The sequence below is a fragment of the Phocoena sinus genome, chromosome 9 (assembly GCF_008692025.1).
Source record: "Phocoena sinus isolate mPhoSin1 chromosome 9, mPhoSin1.pri, whole genome shotgun sequence".
Lineage (NCBI taxonomy): Eukaryota > Metazoa > Chordata > Mammalia > Artiodactyla > Phocoenidae > Phocoena > Phocoena sinus.
The window spans coordinates 7,748,710-7,776,003 of record NC_045771.1 but is presented as its reverse complement, the minus strand read 5'-3'; the positions used below and the strand labels follow the sequence as shown (position 1 = coordinate 7,776,003).

Here is a 27,294-nt window from a genome sequence, read left to right as displayed (position 1 = left end):
CAGGACCAGGAAGGGGAAGCAAGTCTGTGCCCACCTGTTGCTCCGTGAAAACTCCTCAGTGCCTCTCCCCACATCAGAGAGTCTTTCTTCCTAGTCTGTGCTCTTTAACCCAAGTGCCTATGATACTGGGTCTGGTCTGAGGAAGATCCGGAAGCTATTTTCCAGAAATATCTGATGGAATCTTTTTCTCCTTCTGTAGTTATAATTATGCAACATGGTCTTTGAGAACTGGAATCTCGGGTAACTGTCTTTCTGCTGAAATCCTATAGGGTTCTTTTTATTAAATGGTGGACTGTGATAGGGCCGGAAGTGCACGCACTTTGGAATTCTCACTCTCCTGTTGAAATCCAAGTTCTCGTGTAAATTGCTTGATCTGTTTAAATCTCAACTTCCTAATCTGTAAAATGGGATGGTAACTTGTGGAGGTTGTTATGATGCTAGGAGGTAGCCAGTCATGAATCATTTAGTTCAGTGTCTAGTCGTTGTTGTAATTATCTTCTTCCCAAGAAAGCTCATTACAGATCTAATGTGAACTCGATCTGATGGAAAGGAAGACTGAGAATATTCTAGCCTTAGAAATAAAAAAGAAATAAATAGAAATCCACTCTTTTCATGAATTACGGATTGGAATTATTTATAAGGGATTTTCACTTTCCACAGCAAATTAATTGAATCAGACTGTTTTCTGACTTACACAGAGTTGGATTGTGTTTTAGAAATAACTCATGGCAAAAAAGGAAAACTGACAATTCCATATCTGAGTAATTCTATAAGCTCCTATAAAATTACTATAAAATTCACCCTGCCCTTGTTTTCTGTCCCCATGTTTTGTAAACCCAGGCCTGGGTTGTAAGAAGACAAATGAAGTAAGAGCAGACGTTTCTGCTTAGAAAGAGCAGACATTTCTACTTAGCACCTGCAGAATAGAATTGCACTTATTTATAATTACAAAAAACCTTCGCAGATGTTTTCAAGTTTTCCAAGTCTTTCCATGATACAAAAACCCTGTGACAGAGGGTGAGGTCTAGTCTTGTTTTGTCATATAGCTCTTTTCTGTCACATAGTTTACCTTTGGTAAAGAAGTATGGGATATTCAAGGCACGGATTAGAGGCTGGCTTCTCCTTGGAGTTCTCTAGACCTTCTAAAATTGCTAAGGGTGGAAATACCTTTTATAAGATCCCCCAAATGGCGGAGATACCAAATGTCCATCATTATATAGCATCTCCATTCAGGTTCAAAGGAATTTACGGGGTGAAAAAAACGCCCGTTTCTCTGTTTGAGCAAAACTTCTTCAAAGTATACAAGAAGTGATGCTTTCATGAAGAACATGGAGAAGAAAATGATTGAGGCTTCCTTCTGCCCTTTTATCACATTTCTCCAGACTCTTCTCTGCAGGATCCACGGGGCGGTGGCTAGAGATGCAGAATTCTCGCAGGCCTATCTCTGCCTTCCACCGATGAGTCACTGCAAACCTAATGGGTCTTGAACTCTTAGAAAGTGTCTCTACTCTTTTTTCCCGTTTAACTTGCAAGGCTTCCTGATCTCTTTCTGGTAGGAATTCAAATTTTGTTTCTCTACATGTGTCTCAAAGGAATCCTATCACAGGTCACGCCTACATAGTGGTTTCCAGAACAACATTTCTGTTAATTAACGACATTGCACCCTTCTGTCAGAAGTGGGAGATTCTTGACTCTGAGAACAGTGAGTCAGTTGCCCTCAGTTGATGCGATACCATCAGCATCTTAATGCGCATATATGATAAGGTTAGAGCACTGCTACCCACTCACATACTTCACAGGTAAGATTTTAAGGCTGTATTTCATTCATTTACTACCTTTATTTTTTCATTCACTCAGTGAATATTTACTGAGTACCTACCATGTCCCAGATGCTGTGCTAGGTCAAACATAGTTAAGTCAAGCATGGTTTCTTTCCCTCAAAGATCTTTCTGTTTGTTTTGGAAAGCAGCAAAGTAAATCAGTAGTTATAATAACAATAAAAATAGCTCCAGCACTGTTCCAGGGAGTTTACATAGAGCATCTCACTTAATTTCCTAACCACCCTTTGGACTGGGCAGTACCATTAGCATCTGTCCTTTATGGGGAAACTAAGGCACAGGGCGTGGAAGTTGCCTGGCCAAGGTCACACAGCGAGGAAGTGGCAGCGCTGGCACCCCAAACATTTTTTTGTCTGTCCTGAGTCATTGCTGTTAACACCAAACTGCACTGCCTCTCAAAACAGACATTGAGAGAGGTGGCTGAGCGCACCAAGGGGAGGTGGGGGGGGGGGGCGCGGATTTAAACCCGACTGGGATGACAAGGGTGCTTCCCAGAGAGTGTAACTTTAATTAAATTTTGATGGACAAGCAAGAGGCAGGAAGGTGAAGAAGGTGGAGGAAGAAGGGAGACCAGGAAAGGAAAAACATTATAGGAGGAGAACATCGGTGAGTGAAGGTGTGGGGACTGAGCCCAAGGACCCCAGAGGGAACAATTCGGCAGGACATCCAGTGCCCTGGGAGCAGCAGAGCCGCAGCTAAAAGGGCAGGCAGTGGTCAGACCACTAAAATGTGCTCTGGGCTGGGGCCGAGTTGGCTTGTCTTGACCCTGAAAGTTATGGTGAGCAGGGACGTAACATGATCAGACTTGCATTCACCAGAGAAAAGATGGAAAAGCCAGAGAAGAGGCGGTAGGGGCTGGTGTGAAGATGGTGGCAGAGTGAATGGGAGCTGGGGAAGATGACAACGAAGGGTTATAGTTGCAAGAGATGCTTAGGAGAGAGATTCCACAGATTCTAACAAAATGGTTGTATGGGTGAAGTGGGAGGGAAGGTCCTAGAATGAAGCCAACATTTGGTTGTGATGGTTTTGATGATTGTGTGAGTAGAACAGCTTTCACTAAGGAGTGTGGCATTGGAGGCAAAATGCAAACTGCATTTTGGATATTTTGAGTTTGAGCGTCTGCTGGATATAGAAGTGTCTATGCAAGTGGACACATCTAGAAGGTGCTGTATATACAAGTCTGGAGCCCAGCAGAGCACTCTGAGTTAGAAACATACAATTTGAGCAGCATCATCACCTAGAGAATCATTAGGAAATAAGTACTGGGTACCTCTATCGTGGATGAGGTTGCCCAGAACAAATGTGCAGAGAGAGGAAAGGAGATGTCCAAGGATGAAAACCACAAGAAAAGTAGCTTGCAGAAGGCTGCCAGAGAAGTGGGAAGACAGTGATATCCCAGGGATCAAATAAAGAAAGATTTCAAGAACAAAAAAAGTGTTTGATACCGCTGAACTGAGAGGTCACTAAAATGAGAACATAAAGGGCTCATCAGCTTTCACACATAGGGGTCACTGTCAAAATGTAAGACAGTGTCTGCGGTGAGTGGAGGTGGATACGGAGATCAAGGGATGGTGGTTTTGTTCATTGTTCTTGTTGTTGTAAGTGGTAGGAACTTGGGCACCCATGTATATTAAAGAGGAAAATCCAGTAAAGAAAAAGACGTTGCAGATATGGGGGAGAAGGGACTGGCTGAAGGAGTGAGGTCCCCAAGGAAGTGGGAATGAGTGAGGCCCAGAATTGGAACATCTGAAGGGGCTGAGAGATACAAATCAAAGTAAGGAGGAGAGCATAAACCATGGACAAGTAGGTCCATTTCCAAATCAGAAATTACTTTCGATTCTGTTGTTTTGTTTGCTTATTTTTTGTTAGTTATTTCTGAGATGGCAGAGGAATCGTTCTTTAAAAAATATTCCCTAACAGCCATAGGTTTACCCATTTATTTTTTCAGAGTTCCCCATAGGGAACAGCTTGACTTCTCTGCATCCCTTTTCTGACCAAGATAGTCCCATCTTGACCATGACAATGGTCCCATCATCAGGCCACCTTTCACTGAGCACCTGGTGTGTCAGAGGCACTAGGGTGGATCCCGGAGATTCCGAGGTGAGGACAAAAGCACCCAACACCCTCACCTACGGAGGGAGACAAACACATTAATAGCAGTATGGATTCATAACTTTAATTGAGAATTTCCTAAGTGCCAGGTACTGTTCTAAAGCTTTTACAGGTACCAACATTTTTAGGTTTCATGACAAGTTTTATACACATTTGACAGATAAGGAAACTGGGACACACAGGTTATACAGCTGATTTCAGATATTGTGCTTATGATCATTAAAATACAATAAATAAATTACAAGGATAGGCATAAGATATTGTAAATGTCCAGAGGAGAGATACATAACCCAACCTGGGAATGAAGAGGAAGATGAGGTGATACCTGAGTTGGGTCGTTGAGAACAGGCAAAGAAGTTAGCTAGATGAAGAAGTAGGGGAAAGAATTCTAGCAGGAGGGGGCAATGCAAACAAAAGCATAAGGATGGTGGGGGGGACTTGCCCTGGTAGAACAGTGGTTAAGAATCCGCCTGCCAGTGCAGGGGACACGGGTTCAATCCCTGGTCCGGGAAGATCCCACATGCTGCCAAGCAACTAAGCCCATGTGCCACAACTACTGAGCCTGCGCTCTAGAGCCCGTAAGCCACAACTACTGAAACCTGTGTGCTCTAGGGCCCGCGTGCCGCAACTACTGAGCCTGCATGCTGCAACTACTAAAGCCCGCATGCCTAGAGCCCATGCTCCACAGCAAGAGAAGCCACCACAATGAGAAGCCCGCGCACCGCAACGAAGAGTAGCCCCCGCTCACTGCAACTAGAGAAAGCCTGCATGCAGCAATGAAAACCCAATGCAGCCAAAAATAAATAAAATTTTTTTTTAAAAAAGCATAAGGATGGGGAACCTGATGGGTGCTCAGGAGCTACAAACGTTTGGTATTGTTAGAGTAGGAAGTATGACACGGGTAGTGGAGATATTTTTAGGCAAGTCTCAGATCTGATTCTAAATATACAGCGATCTAAATATTTCAACCAATAGTTACTGAGTACCTGCTACATATGTGCCAAAGAGGAACTCAAGAAGAATAAGACATGTCCCCATCCCAGAGTCCCACACAATCTAGTGGGAGAGACTAGCATATGAAACAATATTTTGGATAAGATGAAATAAATATTAGAGGAATACACTGTGGTGACCCAGATGAGGCGATAATTACTTCTGATTGGAGAATAAGAAAAGGTTCTTTGGAGATTATATCATTTTAACTGAGCCTCAGAATAAATGGGAAGGGCTTCCCTGGTAGCGCAGTGGTTGAGAGTCTGCCTGCCGATGCAGGGGACACGGGTTCGTGCCCCGGTCCGGGAGGATCCCACATGCCGCGAAGCGGCTGGGCCCGTGAGCCATGGCCGCTGAGCCTGCGTGTCCGGAGCCTGTGCTCCGCAACGGGAGAGGCCACAGCAGTGAGAGGCCCACGTACCGTGAAAACATAAAATAAAAATAAAAAATAAATTGGGAAAGAACGTTTTAGGCTCTGGATGCCAAAGGAGGAAACTACAGTGTAGATGCATGGATATATCGCAGATGTGTGAGGTGTGTGGTCCATTGACGTGGCAAGGGCTGTGGAACACTGTGCACCGTGGTATGTCCAGGGCCACAACACTGTCTGGCACATGGAGGTGCCGAGTAAGCATTTGTTGAGAGAATGAAATGAATGAATGAGGTGCTGGTCTGATGGAGAACTATGGAAAATCTAGGTGGAAAAGGAGATAACCATGATCAGGGGGCTGGTGATCAAAATGATGACACATTGAAAGGTGGAAGGACAGATCATGGTTAGTGAAATTTTGGAATTCAAGATTTCACAGGAAAGCAGTTTGGGTGGTAAGAAGGTCTACGATGCATCGTCTGGCCATGCACATGGGCTTCTGGGTTGTATGAAAAGGCTATGGAGACAGTCAGGGAACTGGAGGCTAGTGTTGGCTGGTCATCCCCATCACTGCTGAGGTCCCTAGTAGCCATGACAAGGGGCGCAGTGGACAGGGAGCCTGTGAGCCAAGCGTTACGGTCCTCGGGTTCAATGATGGCAGCAATAAGCATGGGAGAGGGAATGTCACAGGAAGACACATCGCTGAGTGAAGGCTCTGGTGCCATAGAAGAGAGGAAGCACTGAGGTCAAGGGTACTCCCAGCTGCCCTCCTGACCCCAAGACATGGGCCCCTGGGGAAGGGTGTTGCATGGCTGATGGGTAGGTTTTCCTCAAGGTGAACTGTGATCAGAGGAAGTATTTGGAAGCGTTTGATGATAAATAGTGACCATAGCATTTTCATTTTTGTTTAACAATTAGAAAGGGCTTACACAGTGCAAAGTTTTTGAAGGGGATGTTCACTGCCTAGGAAACATTCAGGAGAAGCAACCAGAAACTGTTGCAATACCTTAGCATAAGCTTCCGTATTGACAAAGCTTGAGCTTTTTCAGATATCAGGATGACATGGAGAACATATTTGCATTTAATGCACATATCTCCACAAAAATGTGGCGGTAGCAGTCCAATGTCCTGCTAATCTTGGAGAAGGGTATTAAGGAAAAACTTTCATTTTCTGAGATGCCGCCTTCTGCAATACACATGCTCAAGAACGTCACAGAAGAGAATATTCAGCACTACATAGAAACTGATGAATCAGAAGGAATAAACTAATGGCAGTTTATCTTCTACTGTTTCAGAATGGGAACAACTTTTATATTAAAAGAGCTTCACTTGTACAGACATGAGGAATGCCTAATTCCGCTTAACCGGCCTCTTGTGCCACAGGGATGTTATTTAGGGTGTTTTTTCTTTCATAAATATTGTGAGTGCTTACTAATACAGATCAGGTGGCAGCACCTGGATTTTTCCTTTTAACTATCCAAGCCATCTTAAGTTATCCACATAGATTTAGGAAGAATTTCAGTGTTTCTGCTACTTTGCAAGTCTATGAGTTCAATTTGTATTAAAGATTTCAGAGTCTAAAGAATGATTCTGGCTTGGTCATTATAATACATAAGAAAAAATTACTGCCTTAAAAAGTTTTAAACCTGCATAGCAACACTATTGTGATTCTTAAAATTTTTTTTCTAGTGTCTGATTTAAACTTTTCAATTTCAATTGTGGACCAAAAAATTTCAGAGATGCAAATAAAGGTGAAAGTTGTGCTATATTAAAGCTATTTAATGTATTAGCTGTGTGCATTTTAAGTATTAAAAGATATACAGACAATTGGTAAAGTCAAATTGAGTGACCCAGATATTTTTGCCAGTCTTACTGAAGGGACAGTTATTTGAGTATATGGCATGGGTGCCCTAGAGTTAAAAGAATAGTCTTTAGAGTACGATGTCCTCCTGATATGAAAAATTGCCCAAGTTACCTTAGATATTACTGATCCACCCGTGTCAGCTGATTTGGAAATCTCTAGAAGGAGTTGGGAATGCCTCTTAAGCTGGCCAGATGGAGTCACTTCTCTCTGCAGAGTTTGTGTTCCTGCCATTCCTTCTCCACACTCCAGAGACATCTAGAAGACCATCTCCCTATTGAAATCCTGCCCACACAAAAGACATTTTTACTGCATCTGGATTTAAAATATAAAACATAAATAAAAGAGAAGCCTTTCATTTTCCTAAAAAAACCACATTCCTACAAGACAATTAATTTGGTGCATTGCCTGGAAAATAATAGGCATCCTCATTAAAGAGCATCTTCACATAGTGTTTGTCTGAAGAGTATGCGTTGTGTGTCATTTCTATAGAGAAATGCTGAAGTTTCTTAGAGATTTTTTTCTGGTGGAATTTCTCTTCTATCTCATTCCCTTTGATTCTAACATTTTCTGCATTATTTATTGTGTGTGATAGTCCACAAAATCTTTCCCTCCAAAGAGATGGCGTGTTAAAGTGTCAAAAAGACCGGCTACTAGAATCAGCCTGCCTGTGGCCAGCTGGAAGAGAATGGGCATCCTAAGAGGAGAAGAGGTTAAAGAAGCTTGGATTCATGCATCCTGATCTGAGACAGAGCTGGGAGAAAGCGTGTGCTATTGTGACAATAATAAACACACGGATTAGTGAGAAAAACTGGAAATACGTGTGTGGAGTTATAAGAAGGTTAGAGACCTTACCTCTGCCATTCTAGATGCTACCAGCGTCTCTGCAGACTAGATATTTTATAAAAATAAATGCTTCAGGAGGGAAGAGTTGGTGCCATCACTGGTTAGCGCTTGTTACCAACGCTGGAGAATTGATCCAACTAAGGACGACACTTGGGACCAATTAATTCAAAGCTGGCTAAAAAAGAAGAAGATACAACAAATCAGGGAGCAGAGCTTCATTTAAATATAGTGAGTGACTGGGGACGATTAGTTGAAATAGCTCAAAACCAGAAATATCTCAAAGGGCCAAAGGTAACTGTAAATACAACAACGCTAGGCTCTTACAAGTCATCAGACACCTAAATTAAAGCCATGTGACAAAACACTGGCCAACTAGATGTCAACTGGAAACCGTACAAGAGCAGTTTTTTACAAGTGAAGAGTTCTGGGAGTTATCTTCTTCAAGACACATTTTGCTCAAATTACAAAAGGTAATTTTTAATAGCAATCAAGATAGGAAATTTGAGGAGACAGGGAGAAACATAAACACTTACATGAAGTCTAACAGAGGACTAGGGTCATAGCTGGAATATATTTTTATTAGATACTTTAAGAAATGAAGACTTGTTTTCATCCCTATGATATTCATGGTTTTTTTTTTTAATTTTCCAGTTTAGCTACTTCCCGACTTACAAAGGGACTGTGTTATAGGAGTTTCCGAGCCTGTCATCCAGGTCCTGGAGTGTATCTTCCTATATACATAACATTGTAAATGGCACTCATATTCCACAGCTAACCATGAGGAGCTTTGCTGTTTGTCTGTATCTTAAGTGTGGCTGAAAATAGAGCTGCATGAGCCAGCCTGAGGGTTCTGGGATCTGAAGTCCATTCAGTGTAGAACAGAAATGTTGAAGAACAAAGGAAATTTCTTCCCATATCTTTGAATGTCAAGCTTGTCCTAGACAGACTTCTCAATAGGAAAAGGTTTGTTCACCTTTATGATAGTCAAGGTGCAGCCCTGCGTCTCCTTTCTTTGGGAGCTTGGCTTGGTGGGGTTAGTAAAGGAGATGGCTCCGACATCCAGAGCATGCACGGTCTAAAGCCTCCCACGTGGCTCCCAGACACTTCCCTTTGCTCTAAAACTTTATGGTTTTATGAATTATAGAATTCCATTAATTCATTCAAATATCACATTATAACCTACATATTTTGTAACTATGGCAATGTTGTGATACAGAGCTGGGTATTGAAACTAGAGTAAGACCATTATGATGTAATTTATCCCTTCAAAATTCCAGTGGTCTGAGGGAGAAGATACTTTGGTTATATTTTTTTTTTTTTTTTTTTTTTTTTTTTTTTTTTTATGCGTTACGCGGGCCTCTCACTGTTGTGGCCTCTCCCGCTGCGGAGGACAGGCTCCGGACGCGCAGGCTCAGCGGCCATGGCTCACGGGCCCAGCCGCTCCGCGGCACGTGGGATCCTCCCAGACCGGGGCACGAACCCGTGCCCCCCGCATCGGCAGGCGGACTCTCAACCACTGCGCCACCAGGGAAGCCCTGGTTATATTTTTTAATCTTATGAATAAATATTTTAAATATGATAAGGTCGTAAGAGATTTAGGAATAAGAAATTTTCTTGTTTAGGACTAAGTTAAGCTGCTGTAACAAATAAAACCCCAGGTTTCAGTGACTGTATGGCGGTGTCATCTGCACTCTGGTCCATGAAGTCCTTCTATACAATGATTTGAGATCAAGGCTCCTTTTGTGTTGTGGTTCCACCATCTCCTAGAGCCTGGGAGTTTCTAAACCAGTTGGCAGAGAGAAGGAGGGAGGTGAGAAGCATTCTCTCTTCTTACCCACATTGGTCCAGAGGAGACACACACTCCTTTTGTTCTCATTCGGTTGGTGGTAACTAGGCATACGGCCACACCTAGATGTCCATGGACCAGGAAATGCAGCTCCTGGATGCCTGGCAACTTTTCAGGGGTCGCTGTGGGAAGGAGAAGACAAACTTTTCATGAGAAGTTAGCAGTCACAGGTACTCTGGCCCGAGAAAGAGTAAGCTTTCACCTTGTCCAAAGACATCCAGGTAGGTTTCCAGAAGATGCAGCATCTGATTTGCTTCGAAGGGTGACAGGCAAGTAAATGAGATAAAGACATTTTTCCAGTCAACAGGTAAAGGAGAAAGATCATGGAGCATTTGAGGAATTGAAAAGAATATAGTTAAAGCCCAGGGACTGGTTAAAAGGCGTTTCTCATTAAAGTAATGACCCACCGACATATCTGTATTAAGAGTTGGACAAAAGAAAGCTAGCTGGACCAAAGGCCTCTTAGGAAATTACTCATTTTACTTGCCTTTGTGGATAGTGTTAAAAGGATCAGATTTGGTTTTCTCCATCTCTGAATTTGATTCCTCTGATAAGAACGGCTGAAAATGCCAAATGAGTTCTCATGAAAAGGGATTGAGATTTCATATTCTACAGGGTCTTCCTGGGTAAGTGCAGCCAGAGCCGATGAATTATAGAAACAGTGTATATCTGTCAAGTGTAATTATGACACTGAATATGCCCATCTTGCGTTCTGATTCCTGTAGACATTAATTTAAACAGCTGAACATGCTGGCACTTCAGACCTGTGAGGATTTTACTTTGAGAAATAGCATGACCTTATTATTTGGTGCCATTTTTAATACGGAAAAAAACCTCACATCTTGTTCACAATTATTTTATGGTAAAATTTGACTACTCTCTTTTTTAAAAAATCTTCTCAGGTATCTTAAGAACAGGAAAGAAGTAAGGAGGAATGTTTCAATCTAGTTTTAAATTCCTTCTAATTTTCTGTATTTAAATGAAATCTCATTCCTTGCATTTTGATTAAGTAATCTCTCTGATTAAACACTTGTTAAAATTATAGAATAGAGTGGCTTAAAATGTCACCAACCTTTGCAAAAGAAGTGAAAATGATCAGATTGTAACTTGTAAAAATTATACAAATAGTGTTTGTTTATTGTTGAATAATTTTCAAATCCAGAGAAGCACAAAGAATAAACCCCAAAAATCAGCTATAATTTCAAATGTTAACGTATGTAATACCACTCTTTTGGTGTGCACATTTCCAAACATTTTTCTATGCGCTTATATATAATTTCTTACAAGAAGGAGATCATAACAGTACATACTGTTTGTAATCTACTTGTTTCAAGTAACAACATTTTAGAAACACATTTCCCTGTCAATTTTTTTAATACTCCACAACAGTGATTTTTTTTCACCTGAGGGCACAGACTGTATCAGAATCTCCAAGAGAGCATGTATGGTTTAGAAGATCATAATTTTATATTTACAAAACAAAACAAGAAAGCTATTGTTTTGTTATACAACCTACAGAATATAACACACACACACAAAAGAAATCTTATTGGCTGGTAGGATGTTTCTCTGAGATCTTCAGGGCTTTGTTGTATTGCCCATCAGCCTCCTACATCTGGGCATAACAACATGAGGAGGTGACAATTATGATTATTATGTCAACAAATGGGAGCATGGTTTAAAAAAAAATTGGGAAATGAGGTGTCTCAATTGACGAGTTCTCCATTTAACCAGTTATTCCTTATTGTTGGGCTTAACTTTTAAAAGGCAGGTTTTCACACAATCTGATCTACAGGCTTCCTGTTACTAATTCTCAGACCATCATACCACTACTTACCTAAAGTATGGAGCACGCTATTGCTGTTTAAGACTTTCTCACATACCCAGCATGGAGCAGCAGGGCAGGCTAAAATGATGAAAGTGGGAGACCTCATTGGGGAAGGCCACGCAAGGATGTGCCTTGCAGGACAGTGCTCCTAATGGATGACCTATTCCCAGAGCTCTTCCATTCACTCACCTTGTGTCAAAGCAACTGAGGCAGAGGCTGGCACGTAGCTCAAGCCTACCCACAACTGTCCTCTCAAAGGAGCTCTTTAGACAGAAACCATGATCCATTCCTTCATCAAACAATGAAAAAAGTAAACATGCTTGTCTGTACTTTGTACAAATTGGCCCTTTAAAATGTTCTCACATGTTTTATATATACAGTCTTTACGGAGGCAAAATATTTGTTTATGCAGTATAATCAAGGGAGTTGTCTTTTCAGCTGTTATAACCAAAATTAGAGAAAAGGAAGAGTTCTTGATGTGATTCATTTTTGTTATTTAACATTATGCATTCCCATGGGATGCTTTGTTCAAGTAGAAGCTGTTTGGCCCAACCCCAAGGGACACTGTGAAGTTGTGTCTTGTCATTTTCCAGAGGTGGAAATACATGACCTGAAGGGTCTATTACTCTTCCACAATGTTAATTGGGCATTTCTCCAAGGATAATTTCAACCTTGAGATTCTAAGATCCTGTATTTTTAATATTCAACCCTAAGATTCCTCATTTCTAATATTCATTACTAAATAGAAGAACAAACTGAAGTAATTGTAGCCAGAGAAAAACTATTAAGATAATTTAGATCTTTTGCAAAGATTCCAAGGAACTTTTGCAGGTCTTTCACACTTTAAGAAAGTTGTTATGTAGAAAGAGAGTGATGCTCCTCTCCTCTCGTTTCTCTCTGCGTTCCCATTTAGATAACATGTCTGCCGACCCCGTGGCATGGTTTCACTTTTTCTCCACTATTTGCCTGATACTGCAAATACTGTAGTTGAAGTGCATCTGGTGTTGTAATGGAAAACAGAATAAATCTATTTTTATATTCCGAGTTCATAGCATGTAGAATATAGACTTGTCGTTTGGCACTTCTTTCCTCATTAGAGCGGTCTTGTCTGAAGTCATACCAAGCTGGCATTGAAAGAATCTGCTAGAAAGGAAACAATGTGCTGTAGAACAGAGAGAAAGAAACGGTGTCTGGGGGATGACGTATAGTCTGGGCGGAAACAGTCTGTGGCCACCAGGAGATAGTCTGCTTTCCTTCTGACAGGCTTGTTCACAGCTCTCAGCAGCAGGCATGCACCTTCCAAAGGCTTATCCTTTTCTCCTTGGGTCTTTGGCTTTTACTCATGACGTGTCCCCATAAGCATGGCCATCCATAGCTCAGTCATTTATAAATTACAGTTAATTAATTGACGGGTATGTTGTCTCCTTATAAGCTTCAGCGTGGTCCATGTTAACACCTATGAGCTGTTTTCCAATTCAAGCTGTTTTAGCACCCAGTGGTATTACCTCCTTTGGCCCTCAAATCCCACACTCCATTCGCCTTGAACTCTCCATAGCCAGGTATCTCAATGAACATCACCTGAAACCAGCCCCATAAATCACCCCGGTCCTCCACCAAGCACATTTCCTCCAATGAATGTTTTTCATTTTGCTGCACAACCTGACCTTGGTCAAGAGAAAAGCTGCTTCTACATCCATTGCCTCCTCGGTCCATTCTCCTCTCCATCTCAGGAGAATCCTTAGGCATCCAGTTTCGAGGTTTCTCTCCTGCAGCTTCAGCATTTCCTTTTATCACAAATATTCTGTCCTCACAGTCACCATCTGGGACTTTCATTTATTCTTCCAAACTGGCACTCTCTGCCCAGCACACAAGTCCCCACTGATTCCAAACATGGGGGTATTTGAACCCTGACTACATGTCCCTTACTGAGGACAGGTGCTGTTTCAAGCCACATGTCCTTTTGGAAAGCTTTTTGTCTTTTTCCTTTTTGAATCATATAGGTCCATTGATATTCAAGAAGTTATTCTCAGAAGGTAGTTAAATGCATGGAGAAAACTAAAATTAGAAAGGCTTTGCATTTTAAAGACAGCTCTCTGTTTTCTCATGGCCAATGGTAACTCCCTTTTGCTTCCTTTTCTCTGTGGATGCCTTTGTTTGTGAAGTTATTTTTTTAACTATAACAAAAAGCTTAAAGGCAAAATACATAAAGAGAAATACTTCTCATACTCACTAGGTTATCAACATACGAGAGATTTAAAAATGAGTTCATAGCATTGATTGTTAAGCTCCAGGCATTTCCTTGAAGAACTTCCAAAAGACTTCAAATAAATTTTCTCCTTGCCAATGTTCATCTTCAGATGTGTTTAACACTGAGATTTTGGATTTGAATATGCATATTGGCTCTAAAACTTTCCATACCCACAAACTAAGACTATAGTAGAGAAAAATAGGATTTTTAAAAAATGTCCTGCATACTATGAAAAGCAGTACAGCACCGTTAGAAAAACAGAAGCTCAATGCTTAGTTATAACTGGATGTTAGCATCTTACAGACTCAATTTCCTTATCTAGGCAGTGAAGGTGAGCTTGGAAGTTGGACTTCATTTTTGTACATCTTTCAGTCTGAACACTGTTGGACTTGATTACATGCCTCAAAAGCAAAGTGATTATTTTTGCAGAGAATTAGACCAACTGCAAACTTGGAAGGACCACAGCTCACACAAAATTTCACACAATTGTTTTGAGGGTCCCCCAAAACAACCCTCGTTTTCAATGATTCTCTGAAAGGACTCACAGAGCTCATCAAAGGCTGCTCTACTCGTGGTTATGGTTATGACAAGGAAAGAATGCAGATTAGAATCAGACAAGAGAAAGAGCACAGAGGGCAGAGACCAGGAGAAGCCCCAGGTACCAAGCCCCCAGGTGTGCGCTTCCTATAGAGTCATGGACACCTTACTCTCCCAGAATTGATTGTGCCAGTATGCATGGGGTACTGCCAACCAGGGCAGCTCCCCTGAGCCTCAGTGTTCAGGGTCTTTATTCAGACTCCTTTATTTAGGAATGGTCCACTGCCCATGTGGCCAACCTTGGTTTCCAGCCCCTCCAGGGACTGAACTGTGTGATCCAAACCCCTACCCTACATCACATCATTGGTCTAGCTGGGGTGGTCAGCCCCTACCCCAAATACTGTTTGATGAGGTTCCTACCCCAAATACTATCTGGTAAGGCCAGCCTCCACCCTAAATCACATTGTTAGAGTACCTGGCATGACCCAAGGCCCCCAGGCACACAGAGACACCCCAACCCGGCATAACACTCCAAGGCTTTAGATATTATCTACCCAAAGCCAAGGGCAAAGTCCAGCCCCCTCCTTGGACAAGGTTAAGCTCTTCACTACACAGTTTGAAAATCTCTTGATGACAAGGAAGCAAAAGATTCCTAGGGCCTTCCTACTAGAATGAAACTTGGCCACCCTAGTGTTTAAAGTAGTATTCCATGTAAATTGATACAGCCACTATGGAGAACAGTATGGATGGAGGTTCCTTAAAAAACTAAAAACAGAGCTACCATACGACCCAGCAATCCTGCTACTGGGCATATACCCTGAGAAAACCATAATTCAAAAAGAGTCATGTACCAATATGTTCATTGCAGCTCTGTTTACAATAGCCAGGACATGGAAGCAACCTAAGTGTCCATCAACAGATGAATGGATAAAGAAGATGTGGCACATACGTACAATGAATATTACTCAGCCATAAAAAGAAACGAAATTGAGTTTTTTGTAGTGAGGTAGATGGACCTAGAGTCACACAGAGTGAAGTAAGTCAGAAAGAGAAAAACAGATACCGTATGCTAACACATATATTTGGAATCTATGAAAAAAAAAATAGTCATGAAGAACCTAGGGGCAAGACAGCAATAAAGACGCAGACCTACTAGAGAATGGACTTGAGGATACGGGGAGGGGGAAGGGTAAGCTGGGACAAAGTGAGAGAGTGGCATGGACATAAGTACACCACCAAACGTAAGGTAGATAGCTAGTGGGAATTAGCTGCATAACACAGGGAGATCAGCTCGGGGCTTTGTGACCACCTGGAGGGGTGGGATAGGGAGGGTGGGAGGCAGGGAGACACAAGAGGGAAGAGATATGGCGATATATATATATATATATGTATAACTGATTCACCTTGTTATAAAGCAGAAACTAACACACCATTGTAAAGCAATTACACTCCAATAAAGATGTTAAAAAATAAAATAAATAGTATTCCAGGACCGCTTGTATCAGTCACCTGGCATTAGCAAAATACAAACTCCACAGTCCTGCCCCAACTTAGTGAGAGGAGCCTTGAAATGTGCATTTTAAGCATGTTTCTTTAGCAGTTTCTTACGCAGGCCAAAATTTGAGAAATGTAATTTTGATTCAAGGTCTTTGTTCCCAAGAGTAGAGTGAAAATAGCATGAGATGTAGAAATGGCAGAAAATTCTGCTTCTGGCTCCACTACTGGGTTTATCTTGGACAAGTCTCTGTTCCTCAAATGTTATAGGTTTGGGAACAACATTTGGCACAGTTTGTTTCAAACAGACATGACTCATGTATCAAGTTCCCAGACTGAGGAATATACATTAAGTTACTGTATGCCCTCAGGGAAGATGCTTATAGAATATAAGATGGCATTCCTTATATATGCTTGTGTCTCAAGTTATGGTTTGCATTAGGGAGATGCATGGATTTCTTTTTTTCAGAGTATCTAGATAATTGTTTGGCCTCCATGGCAGGAGTGTTCCTATTCATTCATTCATTCATTTATTCATAAATTGTTGAGTGCTTACTCTGTGTCAAGCATTGTTCTAGGCACTGAACAAAAACTGAACAAAATGGAAAATACCTCTGCTTTAATGAGTCCAGGAGCACATATATATTGTGCTAGATGGCGATACGTGCTATGTAGATCCAAAAAAATTAGGATAAAGGGGCAAAGGCAGCTAAAGGGGGTGGGGGGTTGCTATTTAACATAGAAGGTTTAGGGAAGGAATTTCTAATATGAGGGCTGTGTGCAGAGGGATAGAAAAGCAGCCGTAGAGTTATTTGGGTAAAGGGACCAGTAAGTGCTTAGGCGCTGAGTCGAGAGCAGTTTCACAATGTAGTGAAAGAGAAAGCCTTAAGGTCATGGGGTTAAAGAAAGACTGAGAGGAACAGACACAGACACAGAGCACACAGGCAGCTCCTTCAAGGAATTTGCAACAACAGGGAGCAAAGAAATGGGATGTGGAGGCAAGAGAAGGATTTTGTAGTGGAGGTGGTGGCTGTTAGCATTAGAGGTAGGTCCACACGGTCACGTGGAATGATTCAGTAGAGGACAAATTATAGATACTGTAGAAGGGGAGGGCGAATTGCTGGAGGGATGTCCTGGAACAGATAAGAAGGGATGGCACCCAGTGTGCAGTGGAGCGCCTGGCCTTGGACAGTATCATAGGTGGTCTCTTTACTTCTTCTTCCTGTTTCTCACCTCTCTGATCCCCATAATGACCTCATTTTCAGCCTACCTGTGTCTTCTCATACCCTTTCCTGTTGTCTAAATTCTTTTGTCTCCTAATGGACGCTTAGCCCTTCCTTCATGAAAAAGAAAGCAGAAAATTCATAACATTCCCCACTCGTACGTAGAGTGAGGCTAAAATACCTGCTCTGCCTATTACCAGTTTTGTTGTATGGATCAAATGAGATTTGGTGCAGAATAGCCCTTTGGAAGCTATCCATCCTTGAACTTCACTGTAGAATGAAAGAAACAAATCATCATCAAAACTGCAACCGTGTTAGCTGGTCTTCTCGGTGTGCTCACTTTGTGTACCTTCCCTTGTGTTTTTACCTAGTCTATGTTGAATGGCCAATTTTTTCTGCTGCTTCCAACTGATGCTTTGAGTCTAATGTCTGAATGTTATCTCACCTGCTGGGAAAACCCAGAGTCCAAAAGCCTACTATTCTGGTCAGTTGTTAAATTCGTCTCTCAGGACATTAAGCCTGGAGTGATTTGTTTCCGAAAACTCATGGTTAGAATGAGAGTGAATAGTGCCACCTGCTGGAATTACACTTGAAGGAGGGGAGGGGGAAAAATATATATATATATGTATATATATATCCAGAGCTGCCCATGGTTCTGTCCCATTCATTGCTTTGTCACTCAAACGAAGTCATGATCCAGATGTGATCAAAGATGATCTCTGCCATCATGCTTGTTTCTAACGCCCATATGCCACCTTGTGCATTTCTCTTCTAATATCTCTCTTTTCTCCCTGTAGTGATCCAATATCTACCACTACTAGTGAGACCAGCTCTATTTCATTTATTATTTCTCTTAGAATCTCTTGGAAATTAGTTCATAGAGTGTTCGCATTTGAAGGGAACTTAGAGCTCATCAGTGTTTTCAGACACATTTTGGACATAGAAACTCTTGAGAAACTATAGATGTAATCCTCCTTTCAGACACCAATAAACAGAGCCCAAAAGGTGACAAAGCAAAGTGAAGACTAGAACTCATAAATACTGATTGCTAAACCGTTCTCTATATCAGTTAAGATGCTTTTAGCTGCAAGAAAGGTGGCTTTAGCAATAAGGGATATCTCACATAAGAAGTCTTGAAGTGGCTCCAGGAATAATTCAGGGGCTGAACAATGTCAGCTAAGCCCCAGGTTCATCCCATTTCCCTCCCTGTTCTCCTCAGTGTGTCTGACTCCACCAACACTACAAACCACATCTCCTCCCAAGACCAAGGAGCAAAAGGGGATGACTATCTCTTCTCTTACCAATTAATTAATTTTCCTTCCAAAGACTCCCCCTCATGTCTTACTGGCCAGAAGGAAATGATATATCCCATCTTAAGTGGGTTGCTGGCAGAGAGCTCAGAATTCTCATGTTTGACTTAGACAAATCCAGATACACCCTCTGGGCCTGGTGTAGGGTCATCCATACCTGAAGCATAAAGTTGTATGGAAGCACATAGTTTCCTGGGCAAAATCAGGTCGGCTCACAAGGAAAAGGGTGGGGGGTTGTCTAGCTGTCGGGCAGGATTCTCCATGGGTCTCTCCCATTTCTGCTTGTCTTCTGAACAAGAGGCATTGTCAGCTTTGTTCGTACCTTTTAAAGGATGTGTGTATAGCAAACAGTCTCGGAGGATAGAATGCCTTCCTCCAGAACAGAGAGTAGATTTGTTTCCTGACCAGGATAATAAAGCCAATGTCTCTCCCCAGGACAAAAGTTAAGCAGGTTTGCTAGCAGCCCTTTTGAAACTTCGGGATTTCCTAAAGTCAGGGCTCCTTGGCTGTGATGCAAACTCACTGCATAGGCAGCATCCACCTGAGCTGCTCCACGTGGCCCCCATGGGACCCTGGGGACCAAAGAAACCAAGGAGGACTGACGCTCATGCCGCCTGCTGCGCCATGAAGAACGCAGTGCATTGTCTCTGACCCACGAGTCTCCTGTCTTCTGCCAGCATCTACAAAACGATGGCAGGCTAACTTGTGAGTTTGCAAGAAAGATGCTTCCCAGTTCCTGACACTAAGAGAAAGGCAACCATTCGTGTGTGCTACAGTGTTCTTTCTAATGAGCCATGCTAGAAACATCCAATCTTCAAATACTTATTTCTGAAAATAAGAATAGTTTCGATATGTCAGAAATTCCTTTTCTACAGTCAGAAACAGGGCAACACTTCAGTCTCCTGGAGACACACATTAAGAGGATGGTGTCGCTGGCTCTCGTGTCTTTTACTCTGCCTCCCTTTCATTCGCTTGCTGACTCTCTCTGTAATTATCTCTTTTAAAATGTCAGCTCCTCTCACCCAGAAACGGAGAGCAATCATCCACAAAGTGAACTTCAGAAGCTTTTAAAACACACTTGCCGTTTGGCTGGGAGATAGGATTTCTCAAAGGCAATGTCAGGGAAGCTGACATAGAATAAATGGGAAAAAGGAACCCTTTCCCTCACTCTCAGGCGGGGCCTCAGGAAGCACCAGAAGGGAAGTGGGATGGGCTGAAATTGTGGACATTACTTCAACGGAGCCTGGAGGGAGGCTCTTGGAGGAGGATTCTGCTCTCAGGGGCCCGCGGCCTTGAGTCCCTCTTCCTGCACCCAGTTGGGGAGAGGACTGAGCTACAGCAGGTCCTCGAGACCTTCTTTCCTTCTCTAGAGGGAAGTGTTGATGTTAAGGAACAGGGGATCTAGTGCGACAAGCAGAGAAGGAAGTATGGATATTTCCTGGTAACTGCTGGTCCTCAGAGTTTCTCCAAATAGTGACAACTTAAAGACCTGAACAGGGGCTTCCCTGGTGGCGCAGTGGTTGAGAGTCCGCCTGCTGATGCAGGGGACGCGGGTTCGTGCCCCGGTCCGGGAGGATCCCACATGCCGCGGAGCGGCTGGGCCCGTGAGCCATGGCCGCTGAGCCTGCGCGTCCGGAGCCTGTGCTCCGCAGCGGGAGAGGCCACAGCAGTGAGAGGTCCGCGTACCGCAAAAAAAGACCTGAACAAAAATTCGTTAGAGCAGGAAGAGAGGAAATTAGAGGAGCATTAATCCCTCTGAGTCAAATTTTTAGAGTTAAACTCAATTTATCCCTAAATCGTATTTCCCTGATGGCTGTTGATGCCTTTGAAGCAAAACCAGCTTTCCTTCTTAGCTCAGGAAGTCTTGTTCTCTGGCTATTCTGATAACTTACATTTTAAAATGCATCTGCTAAGACACAGCACTGCAAGAACAGAACAAATGCAACCTTAAAAACCGAGGTTGCGTTTTCCCCATTGACCATGCCAGAAATTCAGGGAAAGGTCATTCAGTTCATGAGTCATGTGATCATCGACCCATATTCTGATCATACTTCTGCAGAAACCTTGGTGAAGGTCACCGGCCTCCATCAGGTCACAGTGACCCTGGAAGGCAGGAGCTCCCAATTTAGAGAAGAAATTTCACCAGAGCACGTGTGGCGTCACCACAGGTGTTAAAATTAAAGTTCCCTTTCTAACGACATAAAGGAACCAGATTCCTTGGTACAACTAGGTTGATGAAATTGAGTTCTGCGTCTAATGTCCCTGAAGCTCAATAAAGTTAATGCAGCTTTCAGAGGGGCCTGACCCAGAGGTGGGGAACAGGCTAGGTCTTGAGGGAATCTGGCCCACTGCGGTTTTTAAATCAGAAGTTTGATTGCTTGCAACATCATTTCAAAGCGGTACCAGTCCAGAGAAGCTGAATTTTTCATTAGCCTGGGGAAAAAAATGACAGATATTTAATTAAACTGCTTGGAGATTAGTCAGAGGCTCATTGATAGACAGAGGAGCTGAATCTCTTTATAAGCAAAGTTGGAAGATCCAGTGGTGTGCCTCATCTTTCCTGTCAAAAGAATTCACCAAGCTAAGGAGCTGGGACCCGCATGCCACTACCTCTCCTGCCAATCGCAGGAAACATGCACACTTAAAAAAACATATTTATAAAGCACTAGGTAGTCACTGAGGAACTTGAAACCTAAAACGTGTTGTGAGAAAGCTACTGACAATTTGAGTTACCAAAGCAACCTCCTAGTCCATTTTTCCATTGTTGAAAGGTGATTTATTAAAGGAGTTTGATTGGGAGCAGATCTATAAAAAAAAAAAAAAGAAGAAGAAGAAGAAGAATGATTTGTGATTAGTGCTGGAGGGTAGGTTATGAGAAGGACCTGACATCCCAGATGGCGAACATCCAAGGTGTGCAACAAATGGTTCAAGAAAGGGTTTTTTCTGCAGGACTCTGGAGCTGCCCTTTGCCCAGCCCCAGAGGTTCGGGAAAGATGTGGGTCATCCTCATTGCATGCACAATTCACAGCTCCCTAACTTTCCATAGGAACTTTAAGGATTAAATCAAGGAAATAAAGTTCTGTGAATACCCCCAAAGCAGTAGCTCTCAACTCTAGCTATATATTAATATTTTCCAGGAAGCTTTTAAAAAATACCAGTGCCTACCCAACTGAGTGGGAATCCGTAGGGGCGGAGCTGGTGTGTTTCGTAAAGCTCCCAGGTAACGCTTGGTGCAGCCAGAGCTACAGGTCACGCCCTAAGAGCTACTGAAGAGTCAGGGTGTGTGTAGAGCCAAAAGGTCTCAGGCTCTGAAACCTGAGAAGCCTGGTTCCCATCCTGACTCCACTACTCACTAAATCTAAGGTGCTCGACATGTGCTTAAGTGCGCCAGCCTTCAGTTCCTTATCTGGAAAGAGTCAATGATGGTAACTTCCTGATAAAATAAACCAATGTATACCTGACCCCCAATCCAAGTTTATTTTCCTTTCCCTGGTTATTAATGGTTAACAATAGGTTCATGTTTTATCCCTCTTCAAAGGATTTCTCCTTGGACCTTTGTAGCAAGTGACTAGCTTAGATTCCTTTTCTCTCCGTGCTTTGTTTTACCTCTAGAATTCACCGCTGTTTGGCATCTGGGAAGGAAATACTCACGTGCCTTTCATGCTTTGTGCTCCTCCAGCTGCCACAGAAGTGTCCTTTTCATTTGATGTCGGAAACGGGCCAGTGGAGATCGTGGTGAGGTCACCCTCGCCTCTCAACGATGACCAGTGGCACCGGGTCACCGCGGAGAGGAATGTCAAACAGGCCAGCCTGCAGGTGGACAGGCTGCCCCAGCAGACCCGCAAGGCCCCAACGGAAGGCCACACCCGCCTGGAGCTCTACAGCCAGCTGTTTGTCGGTGAGTGATGGGACAGCAAGAGTGACTTCTCTGTTGCTTGAAACAACTTCCACCTTGGGAAAAAAATAAAACTGCCTACGTAGGGTTCTGATAGAGATTCTTCCAAAAGTAAGTGTTTTTGCCTCTTGTGGTCTCCTCTGAAACAGAATGGAACAATGAAGAGGACCCAGGAACCCTAAATCTGGTTCTACCCTCCGCTTTCTGTTGTGTTTTCTTTTTGGCCACATTGCACGACACGTGAGATCTTAGTTCCCCGACAAGGGATCGAACCCATGTCTCCTGCGTTGGAAGTGCAGAGTCTTAACCACTGGACCACCAGGGAAGTCCCTACTCTCTGCGTTCTGGAGCCCACAATCCTCATCTACAAAATGAGAGGGTGGGCTAGGACATCTCTGAGGTCTCTGATCTATGCAGTTTTAGGTTTATGGTTTTACAACTGCATAAAATTCCTTAATGATTTAGAGCACTTGTAAATGTGCAAAAGGAAGGATAGAAGAAGGGGAGGGAGGGAGGGAAGAGAAGGAATGGGCTCCCTAAGTTCAGGGTTGCTTGAAATGATAAGTAGAAATCCACTCCTTTCTCTACCTAGCCTCAAGGTTCTAGGCAGAGAAAGACTTAGACTTCTCCTTACATAACATCTTTCCACAGAGGAAAGAGATCAACACTGAGAAGAAATTGAAACAAAGCAAAAAGTAAATCATCCTTTGCGATAAGTAGATCTAGCCCCACATTCTGGTCTTTGCTCATGACATGTCCTAGCTGAACCTAACATTACTTTCAATCAATACTCGTTTCCATGGCTTGTGAGATTTTAACTTTTGTCTTCCAGAATACTAATATTTTAGGAAATTAGCTATTTTTCTTCTGTTGAATGAAAAGAAAGCAAGTTTGAAGGACTTGGTGGCTGTCTTGCCACCTTAGACCTCCCCTCTAGGTGTGTGTGTGTTAATTGGTCTCAGACCCAGCAAAAGCAGACATGACCTTCCACCTGGGCTCCACCCACTGGAGGTCAGAGTCCCGATGGTGTCTTTCATAATTATGGCAGGATGTTTTAAGAACATTAGAAAGTCACGAAAAGACAGGTAAAATTTGATGTCCACTCCTTTGGTGAAATGTGGGCAAATTGTTAACGTAGTCGGTTAGCTTTGGAAGTAAGACTGACTTGATAACAAGCCACATCAGCCAGACGCCATGAAGGTTACAGATTTTGAAAGAAAGTACTGACTGCTCCAACCCAACCAGAACTCAGTCCCTTCCAAATCCTCCCCTCAAGTTATAGTTCTCAAAATTACACATTATTTTTAAATTACTTTTTTATCGAAGTACAGTTGATTTACAATGTTGTGTTCCTGGTGCACAGCAAAGTGAGTCAGTTATACATATATATATTCTTTTCCATTATGGTTTATCACAGGATATTGAATATAGTTCCCTGTGCTATACAGTAGCACCTTGTTGTTTATCCATTCTATATATAATAGTTTGCATCTGCTAATCCCAAACTCCCAATCCAACCCTCCCCCACCCCCTGCCCCCTTGGCAACCACAAGTGTGTTCTCTATGTCTGTGAGTCTGTTTCTGTTTCATAGATAAGTGCATTTGTGTCATATTTTAGATTCCACATATAAGTGATACCATACAGTATTTGTCTTTCTCTTTCTGACCTACTTTGCTAAGTATGATAATCCCTACGTCCGTCCATGTAGCCGCAAATGGCACTATTTCATTCTTTTTTTATGGCTGAGTAATACTCCATGGTATATATATTCCACATCTTCTTTATCCATTCATCTGTTGCTGGACATTTAGGTTGCTTCCCTGTCAAGGCTGTTGTAAATAGTGCTGCTATGAACATAAGGGTGCATGTATCTTTTTTTTTGGCCGTGTTGGGTCTTCATTGCCGCACGCAGGCTTTCTCTAGTTGCGGCGAGCAAGGGCTACTCTTCATTGCGGTGTGCAGGCTTCTCATTGTGGTGGCTTCTCTTGTTGCAGAGCACGGGCTCTAGGTGCAGGCTTCCGTAGTTGTGGTGCATGGGCTCAGTAGTTGTGGCTCATGGACCCTAGAGCGCAGGCTCAGCAGTTGTGGCACACAGGCTTAGTCGCTCCCCCGCATGTGGGATCTTCCCGGACCAGGGCTCGAACCCGTGTCCCCTGCATTGGCGGGCGGATTCTTAACCACTGTGCCACCAGGGAAGTCCTGCATGTATCTTTTTGAATTATAGTTTTGTCCCGATATATGTCCAGGAGTGGGATTGCTGGATTGTATGGCAACTCTATTTTTAGTCTTTTGAGAAACCTCCATACTGTTCTCCATGGTGGCTGTACCAATTTACATTCCCACCTACAGTGTAGGAGGGTTCCCTTTTCTCCACAGCCTCTACAGCATTTGTTATTTGTAGACTTTTTAATTATCTTTATCAAACATCAGGTCCACTGATTCCTGCCAAAAGCTGTGAAAAAAATTCCCCTTTATCAACACCTCTTACCCAGATCACCTAGGACAAGTTTCTTCCTAAATTCTGTTCTCCCAGGCATGCTGGTTAGATGCTACTTGGTTTTCATTATGACAGGTGACCCTAATTGACCCAATTTCTCACTTTTCTGAGATCTCCCTGGATGCAGAGATCCGATTTTACTTTTATCCCTTTCTGTCTACTGACTGCAGTGGTCTCCAAGAGTCTTAGAGACCAAGTAAAGCTGTAACATGAAAAAGGGTAGGGGGAGGCATTTATTATGGTCTTGGAAAGAATTTTGATTCATGTAAACAAGATGACCTGGGAACAGCTTAATAAAAGAGAAGAGGAGAGGGCTGTGGTCAGAGTCCGACAGAACACTTAAATCTAAGGGAGAGGCAGGAAGAGTAGCATCTCAGGAAGAAGAATGAAGAGGAATGAAAAGAACAAGCAAGGAAAAACCAGGAGACAGGCTGTCACAGGAGGAGAGAGTTTCATGAAACTGCTTATCATTGACAAATAATATCAAGTCCCATGTGTAAAATAGAGCTAAGAAAATGTTCTTTCAATTTAGTAATTATGAAACCACTGTTGACTTTGGAGAGAGAAAAGTTTCAGAACAGTGGGCTGATATGATGAGTCAGCAGCTTCCTTTCACTTGATGAAAAAGAGTGAGTCTCCTGTGCCACTTTCTCATTTCCTGTTATCTGAGATGTGGACGTGAGGCTCATCTCCCGGACACAAGCTATTTGAGACAGTATGAGAAATATTGGTCTGCAATAGAAGTCTACCCCAGGGGAAGTGGGGAGGGGCTTGTTTCCAGAAAACAACAAATTCAACAGCTCTGAAGTCCTGGAGCCAGTTATCCCAAGACTATTCGATAGGGATTCAGGCAACCGGGAAGTTGTTCTCAGTTCAGCTCTAATAACAAGTGTTACCACTTTTCCTCTTTGAGTCCCTTTTTCCATCAAATAAAGGAATTAGATTAGTTGGTCTCCAAACTTCCTTCCAACTTCAGCCATTTAGGATTGTGTGTTTAGAAGTGGTTTGAAAAGTTCTGAGTTGCCAAGTGATTACTCATAACACCATGGTCTTGAATCCCACCTCTGCCACTTAGCATCTGAGAGACCACTGACAAGTTACCTAATATATCTGTCAAGTAGGGATACAGTCCCTACGTCTCAGGAGGAGATGAGCTAGTCCATGCTAAGCGCTCCATATAGTATGTGGCACAGAGCCAGGACTCATTAAATAGGAGGTATTTCTTTACCTTTTCCTTTACCTTTTATTCCCTTAGCTTTCTTCTTGCTCCATGTAATATTCACCCTCTGCTACAGAACTCACTTCCCTATAGAACTCACTTCTAACTGGCTTGTTTCTTCCTTCCCAAAATCCTGACCTGAAATGGGATCACTTCACCCCACCAGCCCTGAAGGAAAGGTCATGTGCTACATGGCCCTCGACATCCAAGTCACTCCACAGTCACTCCACACACCTGCCATGGTGGCCACAGAGCAGCAAGCGAGGGTCCAGGAATTTTCTCACCAAGAAAGGAAGTGAGCATCCCTCTGAAAACACCACCCAGCATCCCTTTTTACAGAGGAGACTTGGGGCAGAGCTGCCCGAGAGCTCCATCTGGGTTCTAGAGAAGGAAGGGCTTAAAAGCTCAACCTAGAGCTAAAAGACGTTCTTGGCTTTGGACTCTATGGAAGGCCACCCTCTGCCTGCAAGGGTTGGCAAGGCCAGGATCCTGTCTCCTCTTCCAAAGTCACTGAAAAACAGAGGATACAGTTCTCTTCCCTCTACATGTAAAATATAATTAGAAGGTAGAGCCTCCTTTCCATTGGATAGTCCCCCGCCGCGAAGTGGGAGGGGATATGGCTCCATCCTTCAATAACACTTATCTACCCAACAACTGGGCTGGGGGAGCAGTAGAGTCTCCATGGCATAAACGAAGAAACTGTGACTCAGAGAGCCTAAGTAAACTGCCTGATGCCATACAACTACATGCAGTGATGAATGTGAGATTCAGACTTGAATTTGTCTGGCTCCAAAATCTCTGTTCCTTCTATGACAGTAAAACAAAGGAAAAGAAGAGCAAGAGAGCCATGTGGCTGACAGGGTCTTGGTGCCCCGGCCTAGTGTCAGGCCTGAGCTGAGTTCAGGACATTGGACCACCAGAGACCACCCGGCCCCATGTAATATCAGTCGGCAAGAGCTCTCCCAGAGATCTCCGTCTCAACACTAAGACCCAGCTCCTCTCAACGGCCAGCAAGCTCCAGTGCTGAACACCCCATGGCAAACAACTAACAAGACAGGAACAAAACCCCACCCATTAGCAGAGAGGCTGCCTAAAATCATAGTGAGTTCACAGACACCCCAAAACACACCAACGGACATGGCCCTGCCAACCAGAAAGACAAGATCCAGCCCCACC

General features: G+C 43.0%; 1 protein-coding gene across 1 annotated transcript in view; it reads left to right on the top strand.

Moving 5' to 3' along the window:
• CNTNAP2 (contactin associated protein 2) overlaps positions 1-27,294 on the top strand; it is a 2,098,245-nt gene that overhangs the window by 1,832,605 nt on the left and 238,346 nt on the right. Inside the window, exon 18 of the mRNA XM_032643309.1 lies at positions 22,186-22,404. Coding sequence (XP_032499200.1) covers positions 22,186-22,404 — 219 coding nt within the window. The remainder of the gene's footprint in view (positions 1-22,185; positions 22,405-27,294) is intronic.